Genomic DNA, 23,675 nt, shown 5'->3' on the forward strand with positions numbered 1-23,675 from the left:
GGAGGCAGCGGGACGAGCTATAAACATTGACAAATGATCACCTCGTAAAGTTGTTATGGGGGAATGAGTTAGCCTATTTACACATCCAGCAGACACAGAGCAGCATTAGCATTCATTTGCAGTCCTCTTTCTGACCACCTGGCTCGCTCATAAATCCTACACTCACTCTCCTTTTAGCTCTGTTTTGGTTTAAGGAAATGCTAACTCTGTCTGTTTGCCTTAATGGTGCTGTGCAAGTACTGTACGGTCGATTTCCAAGAGCTTTTTTGCTGAAAACAGTGGATGAGAGCGGAAAGCGAGATAACCGGTTGCTCTGTGTACTCAACTGTAAAATGGGGAAAAATCAGGATAAACAGGAAGGCACTCCAAAAAATATAAGAACAAGTGGCAACAAGGAAGGAAATATTAAAAAGCCTTTATTATAGTGGCTAAATCATTAAAAAACCAACATGTTTTCACCACTGTAGGTCTTCGTCAGGGAATTTAACAAACGTATGTGGCCTCATCTATATAGTATCAAAAACCAATGGGACTGATGACATGATAGGTGAAGTAAATTGACAATATGAAAACAACGAAATAGCATGAGATAAGTAGATGAAAGCTTTGAGATTGAACCACAACAATGAGCTAAAAGACGCTCCAATCAGCTCGCTGGATCGCCGATACACAACAATGAGGTGTGACAAAGTCAGGAGTACGACTGTTTGTTGCATTTCCAACATCATTTGCAATTATCTTTCCCTGCCATAGAAACCAACAATGTGTGGAAAATGAGAGATTTCAGCATCAACACCAGAGAAATGCACAATATTCAGCAGTGTTTTTTGTTAAATGACAAATCAATTGGCATTAAATCATATTCATGGAAAGGTTTTGTGCCATAAATCACGGCAATGATTTCCACATTAAGTGAAGAAGCAGTGTAGTTATGATTTAATGGCATTATCCATCTACATGTTCTGCCTGTCTAGAGATCAACAGACACTATTATGAACTAAGAAACGCACAAAGCCTGAGATGTGGCACACACACACACACACACACCTTCTACTCACCAGATGGTAGCGAGCTGAGTCTGGGTCAGGTTGGATGCAATCAGCGCATTTCTAACCTGAGGTCCTGCAAAGTAAAAAATCTGATATATCAGATCTAATAATACGCCATTCTCACGCCAACTGATGTGGATGTGTTTGCATACGTCTGACTGCCACCACCTTCTGTCAAGTGGGGTTAAGAGCAATCACAAGAGTACGTGAGTGCATGTGTGTGTAAAGCGAAGCTGACCCAGTATGCTCTGTCAAACTTTTGAGAAGGCCGCTCGTGAGCAGCCAAGCGGTCATGAGAACCTCGTGTTTATTCAGGCTGGAGTGTGTATATGTATACAGTGTGGGACCTACCAGACAAGTAGCCACTCATGAGCTTGTCTAGCGTGTTGAACTGCTGACGGTACTTTAGCCTGGAGCCCTGCGGTACGGCCCAGTCGCTCGCGCCCGTCTTCGGAGAGTTGCTGGCCAACGACGTGGTGGAGGAAGAATTTGAACTGCGGACAAAGAGGAAAAAGAGAGGCATGTCGACACGCCGAGATATCACCTAAAGGGGAATTACACAATAATATTACGTGGTCAGCGCTCCTTTTCACCCTTGTATTCAGGACTTAAAACCACTAATTGCTCCGAGACTCCCCGGTGTTATCTCTCAGCTCTTAATTAGCTGCAGAGGAAGCAAACGACCACGTAGACAATGACTCCCTGAAACGAGACAGCAGCGGCGTACTCTCGGGCTATGCTAATCAGCCATTCTGTTTTTATTATAAACAATGCCTCTGCAAGAATAGCAAAAGGATAGGCTGGGTCGATTTGAGAAGAATGTACTTTTTTTTCGGTTATTATAGCCGGGTGGAAACTTGCAACACTCCTCTGAAATAGAAGAGGTTTCAGAGGAGACAATGGGAGATGCATTGTGGGATCCTCCCTCCGCCCGAGGGCTTTTTTTTTGTGTGTGTGTGGATTCGAATGTGTGTGTAAAAAGTCCCTTATTTAAAACTTGTTATGGGTCTGGAAAATAAAAAAAAACAGGACAAGAACAAAGTGTGAAGCATGATGTAAAAGGATGTCACAATAAGGACTGGAAGGTTGAAGTGGTGTGGGTGGCTGCTGGGTCAACCTGTACTGATGTTTGACCTCCTTAACACTCCTGTTGCCCTTATTTATGCTTTCCTTACCACTTACACCTGAGGCCAGGACAAACACTGGGCCATTTAAAATAATACATTCAACATGAAATCAGATACTACTCCTATCCTTTTCCCAAACCACACAATGAGAGAAGGATCAAGGATATTAGATACCACTGCTGTCTTTTTTTTATTATGGGAATCGTGTTGCTGAAACTGCACAAAACCTCCCCGACTCCGATTTCTTCTTTGTTTACTCCTCATTACTTCCCACTACTGTAGCTATTCCAGGTAGAGTTTAAATGATTTGTGCAAAAACTCAAATGAAAGTTAGACTGTCGTGAATGTGGGGCTGAAAACATGATATTATTAGCATTTAATGTGACAAAACTCACTGATGCCAAGCTATTGAAACCGGCCACTTAAACAACAGTGCATATATCTCTTTTAGTCCACTATCTATAACATTTTCACAGACCTCATACACATACAACACATACATACAGTCTACAGCTGATGGGGCTGTCATCACTATTACAAGTTTTTAGTAATAAAACCAAAGTATTATATATATATATATATATATATATATATATATACAGTATATTTGACCTGGCAGTAGGGCTGGGCGATTCAATACGATAATTTATCGTCTTTCAATGGAATCGTATTGTGATGAAATCATATATCGAGATATTAAACAATTACGTTGTCTAAATTGATAATAACATGCACATATTAACTCAAATTTCTCAGAAAATCTGATCATTTTGCACTGAAGATCTTAATTAAATGAGAACAAAATACTCATACTAATACATTTGTCAAGTATTTTAATTCACTAGGAATATACAAAAATAGGCATTACCATGCGGTTATTTCATATAGACTATATATTCATTGAATTACTAGAAAACTTGCTATATCATGATATATATCGTTATCGAGATATGAAATGGAAAAGTCAGGGGTTACATGAATATCCGTACAAAATGTCACAGCAATCCAGTCAGTAGTTGTTGAGATAAAACACCAATGAGCTACTAAAAATAGATGGAAAGTCCACAGTCATAGTGACCTCCTCCTGTAAGAATGTCATTTAACTCTAATGTTTGTGAGTCTAAACAAGCCCACTTCCTCTTGTTGCCAACTAGAACATCTGATTTCAAAATGCCCTTCCTGCCCCCCTCTGTTATCGAAGGGTTTCATCTCTGCCTGCATTCTGATCCTCAACCCTTCCCTACAAAACTTCCTTGTAAGCTCTGGACTAATGGGCTGGTAGTGTGTGTGACTTGGCCCAGGGTTTATACCAGCCTTTCCCTTAAAATCACTGCATAATAAATGCTGCATTTTAGAAATCCTCCCATAAAACATGGAAATTGAGTGCTTGATTCTACATTTATGTTTCATGAAGAACTTGATGTGCTGACAGAGGACATTCAAAATGAGCAAAAACATCTCTTTACATGCTATTTGGGGGAGCTGACAGTTTTATTTGATCCAGTAAGTATTTATTTACAGTCTGGTTCTCACCTGCTGGATCCGAGGTCTAGAAGAGAGTTGGCCTTTGACATGCCGGTGGACGGAGAGAACGCCATGGGAGAGGAGAAGCCAGAGAGAGGGAGCGCTGCAAATAGGGTTGGTTTATAGTTAAATATCATTTTGACAAACTCATATGAGAAAACAATGTGAACGCTTTAGTGCACGCATGTACACACAAAGAGTGCATGTGCTTTCTCTTACGCAATCAATCTCTGACATACTGTAGACGCGGCAGGGTGCATTTGCCCTTGAACGTGCTTACATCTAATCTTATCTCCTCACACTCTACAGTCGCAGCACAAAGAGCTCCAGCAGCAAGGTTATTGACATCTGGCAGAAAACAAACTGATTGCTGTTTTTCTGCGACCGAGCGCCAAAGAAGGTTAGTCTCGAAAGCTGTGGCGCGGATATGTTTTCACCAGCTGAGAGAGGAAGGGGTAAAGACTGAGGGAACACCAAGTAATAGAGAAATTTCACACTCGCGCTCATTCATTAGATTGTGCATTTCACAGCCAAAAATTGTACTTGAACAGAGTGGGAATAAAGAGAGCAGCCAAATGACAGATGGAGGAGGTGAGAGATGAAGAGTACACAGTCAGATTAAAATATCTAAATGAGTATGTATATATTATATATGTGCACCCACACCTGATATCAAAGTTTTCATCTAATACATACACTAACTAAAGACTGTAGTGACTCATCTCCTTGGTGGTAAAAATCATTACTGCATACCGCATACACATACTGCAGGCTATATTATATACTTCCATATTCCATTCTAGTCAGATATAAGACTTCAGGGAGCAGATAGATAAAGTGCAGCCCTTTCATGTCACCTGTGTAAACCACACCATGTTAAGACTGCACCATAAGACCTGAATAAAAAACCTGACCGTGACACACTAAACATCACACACCAGGGTTGGGTTGCACCAGCCATTCATAAATCCTTCCTAACTACTAGTTGGTTTCAAACTAGTGATTTACTAAATCAGGTTGCACCATTAAAACTCAAGAAATGTCTTTAATTAAGATTTTTATGTAAACAGGAAGACACTACATCACAAGCTGACAAACTGCAAAGAAAAAAAATTGTCTTAGCGTGCTAAGCGGTATGTTAAATTTTTTACTGCCAATCCTTTGCAAATTTAGACGTTTTATTTATACATGCATACATGGAGAAATCAGTGTGCTTCAGAGTTAGTAGTATTTACGTAGTTTTGAATGAGAAGGAAATATTCTGTTAAGCTAGGGTGACCATATTTTCCAACCCCAAAAACTGGGACCCTTAAGTGTACCGCACGTTCATGCACGTACTAATATGCACGCACCATAGGCGTTTTCATCAGGATGGCTAACTTGGCGCATCTGTGGTGCATTTGAGCATGGGGATGGGATCAGAGATAAGGCATTATAATAGGGGGGGTGCATTAGATGCTGTGACAATCATGTCTTATCACATTCACTTCTTTCACCCCCTTTAATCACAGGGCTATTCCCGTCATGAGTCATGATGCACTGACATTTTGGGAGTCCCGTAGAGAGTTTTCCTCAGAAGAAACTTATTGTTGTCTGGAACAACAGGAATTGTTTTTCAATTTAATGTTGAACCCGCACAATCTCTATCACCTCATGTTGCTTATAATAGCCTGTGGCTAAAATGTGGAGCTCAGACGACATTTTGGCCGGGATGGAAACACTGAAAGAAACGAATGGACGGTCCTGAGGGAGTTACATGTGGAGCGAAAAGTTTTAAGTGATTCTCAATTTTTCGCTTACACGCCTGTTGATACGCAGAAGGAACTGTGTAGAATAATTAATCAAAACCACTGGGACAATTTGGTGGTGACTGTTGGAAACCGGGACATTTGAGTGTTTTACAGGTGACTCGGGACACCTAGCTTGAAACCGGGACGTCTAGTCACTGTAGACTTTACACCTAAAAGTTCAAGTACCCAAAAAGATTAAAAACTAAGCACATTTATTCTTCTCAATTTTGCTGTAGCTGTAACTCTATGGTAACAGTTTTATTTACATGTGCAGAAGTTTATATCAATAGCACAAGCTTCTTATCTATGCTGTTTTTTTTTCTTCAACCGTCTCCTCTTTTGCATTTAATCTCAAAGTGACTTGTGCCAGTGAAAATATATTCCTGTTACTCTGGAACATAATCCAACATCGTCACCTTTTTGATCCCAGGTTAAGTTTGAATGAACTGGTGCTAATATCTATCTGTAGCAAATCAGAGAATGGTTCCACTGCAGAACCAACCTGTATTGTTGGGAACAAGAGGCGGGGTGAGGAGGTTGACATTGCCGTTGGGGAGTCCACAGTTTCCCAGACAGCTGATGAGAGGCAGAGTCATTGGCGTTGGCACCAGGGTTTGCACAGAGTGCTTGGAGGGGTTAGCCGAGATGGGAGTTAGGATGGGCATGGCTGACATAGCTGACATGGATGACAGACCGATTGACAGGTTCGGCATTGAACCCATTCCTATAAGGAGGAAACACACAAATGAACATGAACAGATCAAGAAGACGGTTTCAGAAGACAGACTAACTTAAAGTTAGTAGTAGTATACTTGAATGTATGAGTTATTTTTCCCATGTGAAGCACTTCTACAAGGTTAGGTTGTGAGAGAAAGTGTGAAAATGTTTTTGGAAGTTAGATTGTGGCTGTAATATCCCTGTGAGAAATCTTTACCAAAACGTGCCGATGAAGGGATGCTTGAAGTAGAATTGGAGACGGGAGGTTGCTTCATGGTGATTGGCAAAACGGATGGTAAGTTCCGCCCCTGAAGTTTGAGTTTAATGAGCTTCATAGCTATGGAGAACTCTTGTCTGTCCATCTTCCCATCGCTGTCCATGTCAGCTAGATTCCTGCAGGAGAAGGAGAGAGAGAGAGAGAGAGCTTAAGTATAATATGATCTGTTTATAGCAAAGTGTGCACTAGTATTTCTTTTTCCCTTATTGAGACAGCAGAAAGGGCGAGAGTTACACAAGGCTCTGGTGGGATTGAATTCCAGTAGCATTATTCACACAAACACACACACAGAGTCTGTTCTAATTACACTAGTACACACACACAGTCTACTAGGTGGGGCAGGCTGTGAAGGAAGTGAACACTCAACAGGAAGTAAAAAGCAGGCCGCGAGGACCAAACTAACTCCAAAAACAAAAGGTTGGACTTACTGACCTACTTGCTCTGGCTTAACAATGTGGCTCGATGGTGCTTACCAGATCTCAGCCAGGACAGAAGGAGGCAGGCCAGACTGGAGGAAGAATTTCCTGGCTTGTTCCCCTGAAGACAGACAAAAACCACCGGGGGATCAGAGAGACGGGAATTTGATACAGCGGAACCACTGACGACACTCGTGTTTGTTGAGACAACAACCTACCTGAGACATAGCCGAGGACGGGGGTGAGGGTGTCAAACTGTTTGTCGTGTTTCCCCCTCTCCTCTGGAGTGATGGCCCACACGCTGGCTCCGCCTGGACAAAACCAAGAGACATTTTTTAATTGAAATCACAATGAAACAGGCGATCAAGATGTTTTGGCTTCACTTTTAAGGGGTTTTCCATGGATGTATAAAGAGAACTGGATACAGTGTTCGAAGCGGACTCCCATTAATTCCTATGAGAGTTGCTCAGTGACGCATGAAGCCAAAATAGCCAGACTGTCGAGTGATAAAAGTACCCGGATATTCTGGTGGATGGATCTTCCGCATCCATTGGGCTCATAGAGCAAGCGCACTAGCGTTTTCCTTAAACCCCGCCTCCCAGACCACCGTCTGGGCCTCATTCACATGAACGGAGTAAGGAAAAAAACTCTGGGTTCGGCTATTATTGCATTTTATAACTTTTAGGGCCTCATGATTTAAATAAGGGTAATCAAGTGTTCGTACTGGGAAGTTGATTTACCTAAAAAAAACAAAACATTATCTGTTGATTTACAGATCATTCTTTCTCAATGTATATGAGAATGTCTATGGGAAAAAATCTTTTTGGGCCCAATGGCATCACAGAAGTTGTGATTCCACCATTTGGCCACTTCCTAGGGGCTTGGAGCTGTCATGTTGTCCATCTTTATACACAGTCTATGGTTCAAACACGACATCTTTAATTTGCAATAACAGGATAAAGCATCACTAAAAAGTGTCCCGGTAGCCTACTGCTTAAGAGGCATTCCACATAACCAAAATGTGCGGAGTTTGATTTCGGCAAGGAACCTTTGTTGCATGTCATATCCCTCTCTCTGTCCCGGTGTTTCCTGTCTCTCACTGCACTTTAAGATATCAAAAGCAAAATGCCTTAGGGTGAAAAAGGTTGTATGAGGATCTTAAACAGAAATGTCAACCTCATGGTGTAGGACTGATCCTCTGGAGACAATGAATGGCTGTACAAAATGCATACAGTATATACCACACACTAACATTTAAATATACTGTAATTCTACACAACATCAACAGTCAGTGGTACTGCTATGTAAAAAGGAACTTGAATACAAAAAAACCCTGCTTTATTATAATACCAGCAACATTTGGAGCCCCAGACTTTCATAAATATGACACAGCACCATTTCTTAGGAAGAAAAATATACAGAAGAAAGCTATTTTAAACCATAATGTGTGTGGGCTGCGCTCCATTCGTTAACACACACACACAAATGCAGCAACACATTGAAAGTCCCCAAAGCAGAAATGCTAATATCGACTTCAGTATACAGTGTTGTTTTTAACTTCGCCATCCAAAAAGTCTGCACAATTTCCATCCCAAATGAGATCTCCCTCTCAGATGAAACCACTCTTAACCAACTCCCCGACAATGATTAATGTATAAAAATGTCCAGTCAGCATTTTTCACTCAGCTCCGCTCTTGCATATCTCAAGGTAAGTTCAGGGTTGTCCATGAATTAAATATGAACTCAAATGTGCAGTGTGAGGGATATGAAACTCGATTCTTACTCAATTTCATAAGATGTCTTTAAGAGAGGGGGGGGTGAGAGATTATCATCGGAGCTGATAACCAATTAATCACAAGGGAATCTGTGAAATTAATCAAATCTTAACACGATAAGGGTACACTCAAAGCCTTTCCTTCGTTTTCTCTTTTCCATAACTTGAGAGTTCTGACGCCATTTTTAATTAAAGGATTGACTGTATGGACTTTGTGCACAGATGGATGTCTCCATATGGCGGTAATGGAAGGACAGAGATGTAGATAAGGAGACAATGACAGATAATGAGCCCAGACAGCGGAGATAGAGAAGGAGAGTGACGCACAGCTGAGTGATGGACTAGTTTATCGACTGTAAACTACATTCAGACAATACAAACAGATGGTTTGATGTAAGAAATGACCAATGCTACAGCTGTAAAGTGGATGTTACCGAAGGAAAACAACTGGGGGAAAAAACAGAATAAACTTTGTCTATCAGTTCTTCTGTAGCTGAGTTCCTAGACCACTCATCTCCTCTGATCGATAGCGACAGACGGGCCTCGCTGATGCCAATGGCTGTAACCATAGCGATCACAGCGGTACAACCCTCACACAAAATGTTTACACAGATTTTTTCACAACAGTGAGTTTGGTGTAAAATGAAGACATGTTGAGAAGTTGTCCTTATTTTAATCATCACTGGTGTAAAGCTCACCTTGGTATGAAAAAATGTGTGATTTACCAAAAGAAAAATCAATTTGATAAAGAAAACAAAAATAACTTTCTTAAAGAAGCTGAATTCAACCCCAAACGGATCTGTTATATAAATGAAATATTTCACTACAGTAACATACAATGACCAGGTTTTTTTAATCAGGAAATAAATAAATAAAAAATAAATATCTAAATCTAACTGGATACTTAAGAGAATTGTCATAACAATTCATGGCAAGCGTGTGTGCAGTGTACACAAAGATGAAATCAAATATGAGGTGCATTTCCACATATAATTCTCTGAGTGTCTTTCTATCCATGTATAATAAACTTAAAGGGAGCCCGCAAAATTGCGAAATCTGATGTGAGATCTGCAAAATCTTGCAAAAACTCTTGCGAGACTCTACGCTTCCGCAATTACGTCCCAACCAACGGCATTATTCGCTGTAACCGCCGTATGAGAGCAGTGCAGAGCAGCGGCCGTTAGCTAGCCAGTGGGGCACGCTCACATGCACTAAAAGCATGTGTGGCCGGCCTGGCTATGTCAACAAAGCAAGGAGAAGCTCTGATTACAACACACACAGAGGGAGAGAGACTTCACTCTCTGCTCAGGTATACATTACTCCTCTATATCTTTACATAGCAAATAGTTGTTTGCTGCTATATTAATGCTCTGGATATTGAATTTGGCACCTTTAAAAGGAAAGGAATTAAAGGACAGAAAATATGTAAAAAACTGTAAAAATGAAAATTTTGTCACAACATCCGGCTCAAAAGTATATAAACACTACAGCTGTTTAAATAGACTTAAACTATAGAAGATATTTGGCCTTAGTACATAGTTTTGTTATATAATTTATGAAGAATTTGTCATGTGATTGCTTCTATTGATTTTCATGATGATGCCATATTCTCTCTTGATACCACAAGTACGTTCAACAGCAATATACTTGGGACACTAATAAAGACAATATCGTACGCAGGAAGATGTCTCTAAACTTTTCATCTCAACATGAACAACAATCAGGGGAGGGTATCTCTGGTAGATGCAAAAGGATTCAAAGAGTGGGAATGAAGTTGCAGAGCTAAGGACAAGAAAACTAGAGTTGTAATATAGTAGCTGTAATATTATTACAAATCTTTGCGCTATTATGGGTGTATGTCTTTATAGACCCGGTATCTAGGGTGTAATTTATTCACCAGCTTCAGGAAATACCACCGTGCCCATGATGGAACTTCCTCCCCTGCGCTAACCCAAACACCCCACTGGCTCTTGTTGACCGCAGCACACACACACACACACACACACACACACACACACACACACACACACACACACACACACACACACACACACACACACACACACACACACACACACACACACACACACACACACACACACACACACACACACACACACACACACACACACACACACACACACCTCTGAGGAATGACACACAGTTACAGCAGCGGCCCGTTGTAAGCAGCCAGCAGATGAGATGTGAAACTCTAGAGTTAAAGAGAGAAGAAGATTAAAATGTTCGAATGAAAACCTGTCCAGCTGTTTGCCTCACTGAGTCTGTTTGTCAGCAAACACTCTGGCCGACTGCCTTCAGCTGGTTTCAGTATCTGAACAAACTCACTCTCCTCTAAACCACCGAGGCAACACCTGTTCAGGTATATGCTTTTTCCCCTGACAAAGCCGATGTTTGCAGCTCGCTGTGCCCCGACCTAGTTTTGGGCATTGTCAGCAAAAATTGCAGCCACCAAAAAAAGGAGACAGTAATTAATCTCGTGCAGAGATGTGAGTATTCTCCACGTCGTCTCGTTGGCTTTGACAGACCTCATTTAGGAGCTATTGTAAGTGAGGAGAAGGGAGGCGATATTTAGCACAGTGCCGCTGGGACATGTCACTAGCATGGCCACTTCCACAGGACTGTCAGTTGATTCAGCGTGTGTGTATATCAGCTGAATGCTCTGTGAAGAAGTGGGGCACCTTAAAGCTTCTCACACAACAATGGCATAATCTATAGGGGTCTTCTGTTGCTTGACACTTGTGATGGAAACATGGCATATGGCCACTCAATGCAAGACCAGACAAAAGGGTGCCAAATTTTAGAATTTGTAGCATATAAGAGCTGATTATAACTAGTCTTTTATCTGTTTTTAAACCAACTTTTATTTACAAGACATAGACAAAGAGCTACTGTTGATACTCATGATTGTTTTTTCTCAAATGTCAATTTTAGGGGTGATCTTGTTGACATTTTTGGTAAAGACACATATGGTACATGTCCACAGGATCCATCTTTTCCACGCTTCCCATTCATAGTCTATGTAAACAGCCATGCAATGCATTCAGGTAGCGTAGCGTTGCATTTCGAGAGACGTTGGCTGCTCCTCATTTTTGCATAAAGTTGAGGTCTGGGCTACTTTATGCAAATCAGGGGCATCCAGCACGACTCGCCGTCTCTGGAAACTCATGAAAAACATGTAAACTAACCATTGTTGATCTAAAATGAAGACAATGCATGGCTTATTTTTCGCCTAAAATGTTTTCAGAAACACATTTAGGTGAACTTTTTTTGTAATATACGAGAAAAAAGTTTCCAAACAAGTCGCCATGTTGGTTGTGGTTTGAACGCTGGGGGCAGCGGCCCATGAGGGAAAGCGTTCGTCCAATCAGGTGCCTAGTGCCTCGTGGCAGCCCATCAAGCGTCCAATACTGGGAAGCGAGGTGATCTGTTTCGTCCAGAAAGGCCCCTGTGGACACGTACCATTATTTGCTTTCTTGCCAAGAGTTATGGAATGTGTCAACAGGGGTGTTTTTGGATGTGAGGTCGCACCACTTCCCAGCATTGGACGCTTCATGGGCTGCTATACTAGTAGGCACTGGGCACCTGATTGGACGAACGCTTTGATTTGTGGGCTCCCAGCTTTCAAACTGGAATCAACATGGCGGCTTGTTTGGAAATTTTTTTCTCGTATATGACGAAAATAGTTCACCAAAATATGTTTCTGAAAACTTTTTAGGCGAGAAATAAGCCATGCAGTTGGTGAATCTGTCTTCATTTCTGTTCAACAACAGTTAGTTAAAAGGTTTTTCGGGAGTTTCCAGTGGCGGCGAGTCGCGCTGGATGCCCCTTGATTTGATTAAAGTAGCCTAGACCTCAACTTTGCACAAATGAGGAGCGGCCTATGTGACAAAACGCAACCAGAATGCATTGCACAAATGAGGAGCGGCCGATGTGACGCTGCACAAACAGAATGCATTGCACAGCTGCTTGCATATACAATGAATGGAAATGATGAATAGCATTAGATGAGAAGGTCAATACCACTCCAAATATGAAGCTGGAGCCAGGCGACAGTTAGCGTAGCTTAGCATAAAGACTGAAAGCAGGGGGAAACAGCTAGCCTGGCTCTGCACCTCTAAAACTCACTATTTAACATATTATATCTTAATCCTTTCAAAGATGGAAGTGTGTGCTGTAAACCTGCATTCTTATCTTGTCTCTCTGTTATTTTTTCCCTGGGTTTCTATTAACATTTTGACACTTCCAGGCCATCACTATAAATCCATCCTGACATAACACTGTCAAGACTTCTACCTGGACTGTAATACTAAGAAGAACAGCTTCCTGCACAGCAACCTAGAAGGCAAACTCTCAGCGAATACACAAGAGCCCTTCGGCAAACATTGAGACAATATAACACAGTCCATCTACAGAAAAAAAACTCTCTATACTCTCATGGAATAAGCTTCCACAGCAACGATGCCCGTGCAGAGTTTAAACCAACTGTATACTACAGTTCAGCTCCTCAGCAGCCGCGACACAAAAGAGCCTGTCTGCCTTGTGTGGTTTTTTACTTCCCTTTGTCAGCCTGTGTGCTGTTGTCTAGGTGCTGTACAGTCCTTAGGAGACGCTGGAGTCAAACCTCCAGATGCCCAACCCACGGCCTACTGGGGGAAACCATATCACTGCTCTCATAACTATTTACATATCAAACGCTTCACCTGCGGGAGGACAAGTTTCAGATAGGCACGGTGGATCAACAGTCTCTGCACGCTGCAGCATTTCACACACACACACACACACACACACACACACACACACACACTGTTGCATACTATCCACCCGTTTTGGAAATTGACCGACTAATGACTTTACGATTCAGATTCGCCGTGTTCACGAGGCTGCAATAAAGCAAAGAGCTCAGCCTCCCCCGTACAGTATGGAGAAACTCCTCACATACAGATGTTTCTGAATTGCTCTCTCCCAGTGTGTTGTTTATCTACTGGATGGGATTGAAGCAGAGAGAGTGTAGTTGTGGGGGGTTGGCACTTTGTTAAAATGCAGAATTAGTCATGTGGACAAAATGCATCCGACACACACACACACACACTTTCTCTGAGGCATTTCCCATAGAGGCCCTTAAGGAGCGGCAACTACTGTTCTATGATCAAAAGGCTGTGAAACAAGAGGATTAACACACACACAAACACACACACACAAACACACACACACAAACATACACACACACGTACACAATATCGAGCAGTTCTGTCCACACCGAGGACAAAAGAGATGCATCATATTCAACACTGATGTAGCACAACAGAAACAGGAAAAAACATACGCCAGAATAGCTCACGATTTGCATAAAATTCATTAAAAATAATGATCTAATATTCCTTCAAGCCCTCTTAGCGGAAGAGGTTTATACGATATGGAATTTGCACTGGCACAAAGTGATCAAAGACGGGTTCAGTTTAAGTCTGATCCCTCCACTACGGCGCCAGATCAATATCCTATTAACACGATCTCAGGGTCCAGTTTACAGCTGACAGCGGGGACAAGCAGTCACACAAACGTCAACACATCATTAGAGGGCTGAAACAAACACATCTTCCAGTTTTGACAGGAAGATGACCAGAGGGAAAGATTAAAGTTTAAAGAAGGGGGTACGACACAGCTGCTGCTTATTGGTCAGCTCCGTCTCTGCTTTATTTGTGCTTTCTTCCCCATGATCAAACTATTACATTTCCGCCTTGACCACTCTCCCCCAAAGTGCATTTTTTGCCTCCCGCGGACAAACGCATCACGAGCAAGACAAATGTTCTTACCATTCATGGCTGCAGGTGTAGAGCACGGGCAGAGAGGTGAGTCCTCTACTCAGCTGGCTAGCTCTCAGACATCTGCAGTAGAAAGAGAGAGAGAGGGAGAAATATGTGAGTGTGATTGTGTCACGGAGCAGCGGGTGCAAGTGAGGAAACGCAAGCATGCGTGTGTGAGTAAGGAAAAGAGAATAGAAAAGGATAGAAATGCGTGCAAAAAATAAATCTCATCCCCCCCGGTTAACAATGCAAAGGAAGGCACACTGAACGGCTACTAACGCGGTGAGGGATGACAGAGCGAGGGAGGGACAGAGGAGAGGAAATAAAGAGAGAGGAGGGGGGGACAAGATGACAGAGAGAGAGAGAGAGAGGGGAGGATGAGGAGAAAAGAGGAAAGACAATTGCCACCAGGGAGAAGTATAGGCAAGAGGAGGACAGACAGCTGAGAGGTACAGAGGAGGGAAAAATGATGGTGGTCTGAGAGGAAGGGAGAATTTATTATAGTCTGCTCTCGGATCACAGATGGCGGCCAGAAAATACAGCAAATCTAAGTGCATCTTTATTTCTCCAGTGTTAACGTGTTGGTCATTTGGCTTTCTGTGCAATTACCATTCAATTAGGCTTTGGCTGTTATTGGGAATATAAATATTTGTCTTGAAAGGAATTTAAAAATGAGTTTTATTAGAAATGTAGATATTTGTATTTTTGTGGACATAAATATATGTCTTATTAGGAATATAAATATTCTTGTTAGGAACATAAATGTTTGTCTTCTTAGGAATATAAATATTTCTCATCAGTATTTTTTTTTAGCATGAATGTAAATATTTGTCTTTTTATGGATATAAATATTTGTATTTTTAGGAATGTAAATACTTCTCATTAGGAATATAAATATTCTTATTATGACCATAACATCATAATAATACATATAACATAATATTTGTCTTATTAGGAATAAATATTATAAAATAAATATGTATTATTAGGAATATAAGTATTTGTTTAATTAGGAATATAAATATTTCCCCCTTTAGTAATATAAATATTAACCTTATTGAGAATGTATATATTTCCTATAGGTAATACAAATATTTATTTTATTTCTAATAGAAATATTTGTACTAATAGGGGTATAGGAATGTGTCTTATCACAAGAGCTTCTCATCAAGGGCATTTCTGATGAATAATAAAATATATTCATTACACAGCTTTGTTGAATACTCGATTCTGATTGGTCAATTACAGCAGACTGCTGCTATGGAATCTACAGATCGTTGCTATGGACCCAGTTCTGATCTCTGGAGGACCATTTTTGTGTCAAATTAATGATTTCTTACATAAGTATTCATGTAATAACTGAGATAATGTACAGCGAGCCGGTCAATGTAATTGTCATTATCCCTTATATAGAGTATACGTATGCCCACATGTATCTGCAGTGCACACACCACACCTATGGATGTATTGAGCAGCAGTATGCATCCACTGTTGCCAGGCTGGCAGGGAGCCTGGCCCACCTGATGAGATTCCTCAGTGGGATCTCTGGCAGCGTCCCAGGAGGTAGAAGGAGACAGATGAGCCCATGCAGGTAATACTCTTAAATTGGAAAATGAGCCCTGTGTGTGTGTGTGTATGGGATTTCACTACGGCAAGCCCTGCCTCATCAAAATCCTCTGCAGGTGGAGTTCCATATTGTTTCCCGTCGTCTTGATTTGTCCTGCTATTTATCCTCTTCCTTTTTTTTCCGCTGTTGTCGCTGAATCATTTTTCAGTCCAATTGCTCTGGCATTCTTGATCATTTCTGCTTCATACATCTTCAAATTGAAAATGCACACTTCTTTGTGAAGGTAGCCTAGTTTCCCTCCTTTTTTTTTTTTACCCCAAGCTGAGTTTCCTGTTTCTGCAGTTTCTCATCCCATTATTCCAGCAACTCTTTCAATCCTGTTCTTCAGAGTCTATTAGTCCCTCCACTCAGACCGACCCCTTTATTTCCTCTTGTTTCATCCACCTATCTGCAAGAAGATAGCTAAGAAGCAAGGTTTCTTCCTGTCAGGTCGAAGCAATCTCCTCTCTGCTTTCACCAAATCATTCCTTCACACTTCTTCTTTTTTTTTTTTTTTACCTCACTTTCACTCCATCTTTTTCCATTTCAGCTCCCCTACTTCTTATTCATCCCTCACTCGAACATGCATCCCCTCTTACATGACTCCCACCCAATTTCTTTCATCCCTTCCTCTCCTTCTGCTCTTGTTACACCACTGCTCCATCATTGGCTTCCCTCCTTCCGTGTGAATTCCTGGAGGGGGAGATTGTGGTTGTTGTAGTATAAATCATTCTCCGCACATGCCGACATTGCCAATTACTTAAGAGCAATGAACCGCTCACTGTGGTGTACGCCTCTGCATATCACTTGAATATACCGTATATGCGCTAGTAGTGCATGTGAGCAATGTGACCAATAAACAACACACAACAACACACACAAGCCAACAATAACAGTACTCCCAGGTCCAGAAACCATAAATCCATCCAGGAAAATACAACCAAAACACGTTCAGACAATACAAAGGAAGCAGTTACTCATAAAAAAATATCGTTAATCATATTAAAGTAACACTTAACTGTGTGCAGTGACATCTTCATTTGACACTGCATCGTGAACTGGGATGACACTGTAGGCCTACAGATTTGTTGACTATATTTTATAGCCCATTGTCTCAAACTAGCCAATTTGAAACTAGTTGGTACTAGCTCTAAAGCTACTATTTGCAAGTTCTTCACAACTGTTAACAATAGATGCACTTTCTGCAATTGTGATATCATATGTGAAATTATTGAACGTGTGTTTGTAGATTGTTTTCATTCTACTTCTTTGTGGTTCAATTTACAGAAGAACTTCTCAAAACACTTTGAAAAAGATATCATACTAACAAAGATTGAGATATTACTCACTTTTAACAATCCCTGTTGTTTGGCAGATTCATTTTATTAATATCTTATCAAAATATTATATCCAAAAAAATGATTTGGCTTAAAAGAGTACCCCTCCTTTTATTCTTTTTTTTATATACTGATTTTAAAACATATTTGACTACGATTGAAATCTTAAAACTCAGATTATTATAATCAGATTATTGAGACATTTCAAATTTATTCCAATTGTTTAACAGACCCCGATTGTTTTATTTTAAATATTATTATTATTATTAGTCTTTTCCTTTCCTTATATTTTATTTGTTGTATAATTTATTTCATTTTAATATTATTTGTATACTGTGAAATATAATTGCTGTTTTTTTTTTTTTTTATGAAAAATCTGAACATGTTTATGTAACTATTGTCTTAAGCTTTTGAAATAAAGTATGGGAGAAAAAAGTTGAAACTAGCTAGTAGCCTAATGCAGCTACCCTACTTGAAGTTACTATCACAAAGTCATGTTATCTGAGATATGTTATTTTTTTAACACGTGTCGGATTTTTTGACTATATTCTATATTATCTCTTTTTCTCTTCACTCTAAACAGATCATAAATAAGTTTGTGTGTAGTGTAACTTGTTTTCATTTAGTGATGTAGTAAATCTCCACCTAGTAAACTCTTATGTTTCAACAAGGCTAATTTCGAACTTGCGAAGAGCTGGTGCAACCAGCTTTCTACAATAATGTCATCATGCTTTTTCAAATATAGCCTATCATAACTCAATCCCATAAAGAAATACCTCTAGAGGGCTAAAATGAAGCTGTGTTACAGCAGTAATTCACTGTGTTATAGCCTATATTAAAGCTCCACGGTGTTTCAACTGACATGAGGGCCAAGTAGATAATGTCAGAATATTTTTTATGGGGTGAACTATCAATTTATAAAACTAGATAACACAAAAAGCATTCTCTTAATAGGGCTCTGAGCTATGCGGGTGTACGTGTGCGGTGTGTAAAATACTGTAGCCTATGTGTGTGCGGCATGCGCCTTGCACTCCCTTATGTAAACACTTTGTATGAAGGTATTTAGCAGACTCTCATCCGCCCTCATATACAAACACGTTTTGCACCCTGAGGTGTGTGTGGTTTGAAATACAAGATAGGATCTGCTATTGGCTATACGATAGAGAGCCTCTGCTCAAACAGGACACATCCTGGTGGATGAAAACAACACAGAATCATCATGAGGTGCAGAGGATTCCTAAATAGCCATGGAGTGCTTCAAAGGACTTCTGAAATGTATGCATTTCTGATTTGATTTACTTTATAGCTCAGTCCATGTCGATGATACTAATGTTATGTTGCAGAGAGATATTGGGAACAAGTTAAGTTATCTCACAGCACTAATTTCAAGTCATGCCAGTTCCTGGCAAATGTCTGAACAAATCGTACGAACAAATATGCACAAAAAGTCCCGGGTTCACTGTATGTCAAGTGGTAAGTTAGCTAATGTTGCAGAACAGCTTGTAAAAAGCCCCCGTGTCTAGTTTTATGATCTTTTATCATTTAGAAAGGCTGCAGCCGAGGCAGTAACAGGAGTACCGTGAGTACTCTGCTTTGTGTGCTGAGAACTTGAAGGTGACAGGGTACATACACAATGCATTGAGAATGGGCGGCCAATAGGGGTCCATATCAAATCTGTACCCTGGGGGGCCACTATAACAGGTTAATCTGGTCATGCAGGTGATGGCAACTGAGCTATCTTTATGACATATTAAAAAAACAACAACATTGGGTTAAAGCAGCAGTGGAAAGAAATGGAGCGAATATGAGTAAAAAAAGTTATTTTTATAAAACGGTCACTATATCCTGACAGTAGTGCATGAGACATGTAATCTGAAAAAAATATCAAGTGCCTCTGTTTCCTCCGGTGCTCCTAATGGCATCTGCAAGGTTTCACAGACTGGAGAAAAACAACCAATCAGAGCTGAGCTGGAGCCTTGCTGTCTCTGAGCAGCTGTCAATCACTCGCGGACTCCGATCAAACGGTCAAACTAGGCAGCGCTGATCAAATATTAATCAATGTTCTGTTACTGTAATGCCTATTTCTCGCCTCAAATGTTTTCAGAAACATCTTGTAGTGTACTGTTTAGCTGTAAAATGCGAAAGTTTGTGACCCTGGAAGCCATGTTGAGATCAGTTGAGGAAATACCAAGCACCGCCCACCAGCCGGAGCACAGCCAATAGGAACGCTCTCTCTCTGAAATGACCTGTGATTGGCCAAAGTCTCCCGTCACGGGCAAGATTTTTTAAAGCTTGAAAACAGAGCCATGAGGAGGTGCTCTCAGAACACTTAAATTACAATATGCTGAAAGGTTATTTGGGTTTTTTTTGCCCAATGATGCCAAAAATATTCCACAGGTTTCAGATTATTTTGTCAACAAGGTCACCAATGAACTTTCACACTCATGGTTTGTTTACGGTGCTAATAGGGATCACAATAAGGCTGAAAATAGTGCACTTGTTGAAGAGCCCAGTCATCCTTCTCTCTCCAGCATTGATAGTATATTGATGTTTAAAAAATGCTACATATAGCAGATTTGAGTGTGACGCTTTAAAGGGCAGCGGTGTGCTGACCCACTGCACTGAGGGAGAAGAGGAATCAAAGAACCTTTGACTCATGCCCTGCATGCTGATTGACACCTGTGTGCGCCGCACCGACCCACTCGGATGTGCGTATCAATGCGTCGGCCTGTGTGCACGAGTGTGTCTGACACACACTCCTCAAACAGAGGGGGACCCTGTTCTACCAGACACAGCCCAGGAAGCTTTGCTGAGCCTGAGGAAGAAAGACGCCTGTGTGTGTGTGTGTGTGTGCTTGTATTTTCTGCCTATTCACAAGAGCACAGAAAACACACAAAGACATCCACACACACACACCTTCCTCCGCTGTGCTGCAGGTGAAAATCGGGGACGCTTCCACCAGAAGAATCCGTCTTATATTTATCCCTTTGATACATTTGTGGGTCAGCTCAGAGCAATGATTCACCAAAAGCCTCTTTTACTTCCTTTATGCTCCCAACACTTCAAACAGCACCATGTCCTACCGCAGCTTCTTACCTATCCACCTTTGGCACTATATTTCTACTCTGGATTTAAAGCATAATGCCAAATTGTCTTCAATAAAGCATTCCCGCTACTGTGACCGTCATATGAAATTGGACCCTGAAAGTCCACATTTACACCTGCAGTAGGCAGAATATCTTTGGCATGTCTCTGTTTTCAGGCTTTAAAAAATCTAGCCTGTGATGGGAGACTTTGGCCAATCACAGGTCATTTCACAGAGATGATTGTGACGTTCCTATTGGCCGTTCATTCAATGGAGGCAGCTGTCAATCACTCGCAAACTCCGATCAAACGATCAAACTAGGCAGCGCTGATCAAATATGAATGAATATTCTGTTACTGTAATGCCTATTTATCTCCTCAAATGTTTTCAGAAACATCTTGTTTAGCTGTCAAATGAGAAAGTTTGCTCCGGCTGGTGGGCGGTGCTTGGTATTTCCTCAACTGATCTCAACATGGCTGCCCGGTCACAAACGTTCTCATTTTACAGCTAAACAGTACACTACAAGATCTTTCTGAAAACTTTTGAGGCGAGAAATAGGCATTACAGAAACAGAATATTGATTCATAATTGATCAGCGCTGCCTAGTTTGACCGTTTGATCGGAGTTTGCGAGTGATTGACAGCCGCTCAGAGACGGCAGGCTACAGCTCGGCTCTGATTGGTTGTTTTCCTCCGGTCTGTGAAATCTTGCAGATGCCGTTAGGAGCACCGAACGACACCGGATGACACAGAGGCACATGAATTTTTTCAGATCACCTGTCTCATGCACTATTGTCAGGATATACTGACCGTTTTATAAAAATAACTTTTTTTAATCATATTTGCTCCAATTCTACTTTAAGCTCCCGCTTTCAATACGCTTTCAGTATGCGTTTATGGGTGTTTTTGCAACGCTTTGTTTCTTGGCAGGTGGATGTGCAACAGTCCCTGCATGCTGCTGGGATGAGGCCAGATGTCATTTTGGGATCTGCAGTTCAGATGGACTTTGCCACTTCAGCAAAGAAAAGCCTCCTCTTTCTGTTTTTTTACTGAGAGCAGCACTAACACACACAAACAACTGCACAAGCACACACTAAGCAATCTATATAAGTAGTCTATATACTGCAGTGAATGAACACCAGCGTTGATAAACTGCTAAACTTGCCCCAATCAACTCATATACGTAGATGGAGCGGGGAAAACTACACTGATGTTAAACAATCCAAACATCTGACAACAACTTTCCATTTCAAACGCTTTTAAAGACACTCCCTTCTCTCTGGGGAGTTCCACAAATGTCCTGCTGGTGATTTGGCCATATTATATTTAGTTAGATTTTCTGCACACTGAAATGTTTATAGGTGCAGTGAACACACCTTCTCTGTGAAAGGTACATTTACTTCAGGGAAAAAGTCCCCTGTCATAAAACAATAAATCCAGTGTCAATTTGTGCCAGGTTATATGGTATAATAATAATAATAATTTGTGCCAGGTATAATAATAATAATAATAATTTAATAATTTGTGCCAGGTATGATAATAATAATAATAATGTAATAATTTGTGCCAGGTATAATAATAATAATAATAATAATAATAATAATAATAATAATAATAATAAAAAAAAAGCATTCATCACACCATACTGTCACTGACAACATTCATAGAGGCAATTTGCAGGCTTTATTTTGGTAATTAAAAATAAATATATCTTTAAATGGGGTATATCTGTTAAAATGCATTAAAGCATATTCAGATATAAATATAACAGACCTATATTTCAGCCATATGGTTTGCTCTTCATCTCAGACAAAAGGCTATCACTCTGGGTTTAGTGGCAGCAGGTGTCACATATTTTTTAGGGTGGACAAAAATCTAGAAACCACATTGATAAACGCTACACTGCCTCGCCTATTAAATGTAGGATTTAATAAAGCATAAGAGATATCCACTTACCTTCCAAGAAAAGGTGGAAAATCAGAAGGTGAACAGCAACAGAGTCCAGTCTGTGTTACATGGTATCCTGTCTGTCCTGATTAAAGCATTAGAATGATTTACCTGTTGCGGTAGAAGAGCGGCGGTGATCCGACATCAGGGCAGGAAAATGTAGCTGCTGAAGAGGGAGGAGAGACGGATCCGGGTGTGTGTTGGACTGGGAATGGGCGTCTCCAGAGGAGGCACACAAAACACACACACACACACAGGACTTCCGGGCTTGACTTTCACAATAAAACTCCATATAATATGGCAACATTAAAGGTCCCATATTGTGCTCATTTTCAGTTTCATACTTGTATTTTGTGTTTCTACTAGAACATGTTTACATGCTGTAATGTTAAAAAAAACTTTATTTTCCCCATACTGTCAGCCTGAATATGCCTGTATTTACCTTCTGTCTGAAACGCTCCGTTTTAGCACATTTTGACGGAATTGTAATAGATAGATAGATAGATAGATAGTAACTTTATTGATCCCGAGGGTAATTCAAGTTTCCAGCATCACAGTTCCATAGTGCAAAACATGTTAGTAAAAAGGCAGTAAAAAAGTTAGTAGTACAAAGTACAAAGTACAAAAAGATATACCAGATATAAAAATACAAGGAGATGAAGAAAACTGTTAAAACTGAATAAAGTGCAGGGTAACGTCCAGGGTACAGGACTATAAAAAAGTGCAGAAGAGACTGTTAAAAATGAGATAAGTGCAGGGTAACTCCAGTAGCTTAGTCTAAAGTGCGCTGTATGCATTATTATCTGTCCTGAGGACGGAAAATGAAAAGTACAAGTAATTCTTGAACCTCAGTTGCATCTATTACATGAGTATATGCCAAACTCATTCAGTTTCAGCACAGCAGGACACCATAGGCTAAGTGTGCTGTAGTGTCTGATTGACTATACTGTCACACAGGTAAGCTGCATATGACCACATGGCTTGATTGGATCTAACCAAAAACTTGCTATATAGGGTGTCCACTTTACTTTAATCCCCTTTCACTTACACTTTTAAGCAACACTTACAGGCCTTTTATTTTGAAGGGACAACCACATGACCTTAGTGCTCTGGCTGTTTGTTGGTGATTTGACTGGGCAGTTGGACAGGTCAAAGACAAATTACTGCTAGACATGTATACTTCAAGGGCAAAATTGTACAATATT

The 23,675-nt window shown here is 40.7% G+C and overlaps 1 protein-coding gene across 7 annotated transcripts in view; it reads right to left on the reverse strand.

Annotated features, from left to right (window-relative positions):
• Positions 1 to 22,711, reverse strand: part of itsn2a (intersectin 2a) — a 347,088-nt gene extending 324,377 nt beyond the window's left edge. For all 7 annotated transcript variants that reach the window (XM_074615667.1, XM_074615665.1, XM_074615666.1 and 4 more), the window contains exons 1-9: positions 22,582 to 22,711; positions 14,506 to 14,577; positions 7,119 to 7,211; positions 6,958 to 7,021; positions 6,425 to 6,600; positions 5,993 to 6,214; positions 3,710 to 3,803; positions 1,401 to 1,543; positions 1,059 to 1,122 (exon numbers count right to left, since the gene is read on the reverse strand). In XM_074615667.1, coding sequence (XP_074471768.1) covers positions 1,059 to 1,122; positions 1,401 to 1,543; positions 3,710 to 3,803; positions 5,993 to 6,214; positions 6,425 to 6,600; positions 6,958 to 7,021; positions 7,119 to 7,211; positions 14,506 to 14,512 — 863 coding nt within the window. In that variant the 5' untranslated portion in view covers positions 14,513 to 14,577; positions 22,582 to 22,711. The remainder of the gene's footprint in view (positions 1 to 1,058; positions 1,123 to 1,400; positions 1,544 to 3,709; positions 3,804 to 5,992; positions 6,215 to 6,424; positions 6,601 to 6,957; positions 7,022 to 7,118; positions 7,212 to 14,505; positions 14,578 to 22,581) is intronic.
• Between the last annotated feature and the right edge of the window lie 964 nt (positions 22,712 to 23,675).

Source organism: Sebastes fasciatus, chromosome 18 (assembly GCF_043250625.1).
Source record: "Sebastes fasciatus isolate fSebFas1 chromosome 18, fSebFas1.pri, whole genome shotgun sequence".
In the NCBI taxonomy this organism is placed as follows: Eukaryota; Metazoa; Chordata; class Actinopteri; order Perciformes; family Sebastidae; genus Sebastes; species Sebastes fasciatus.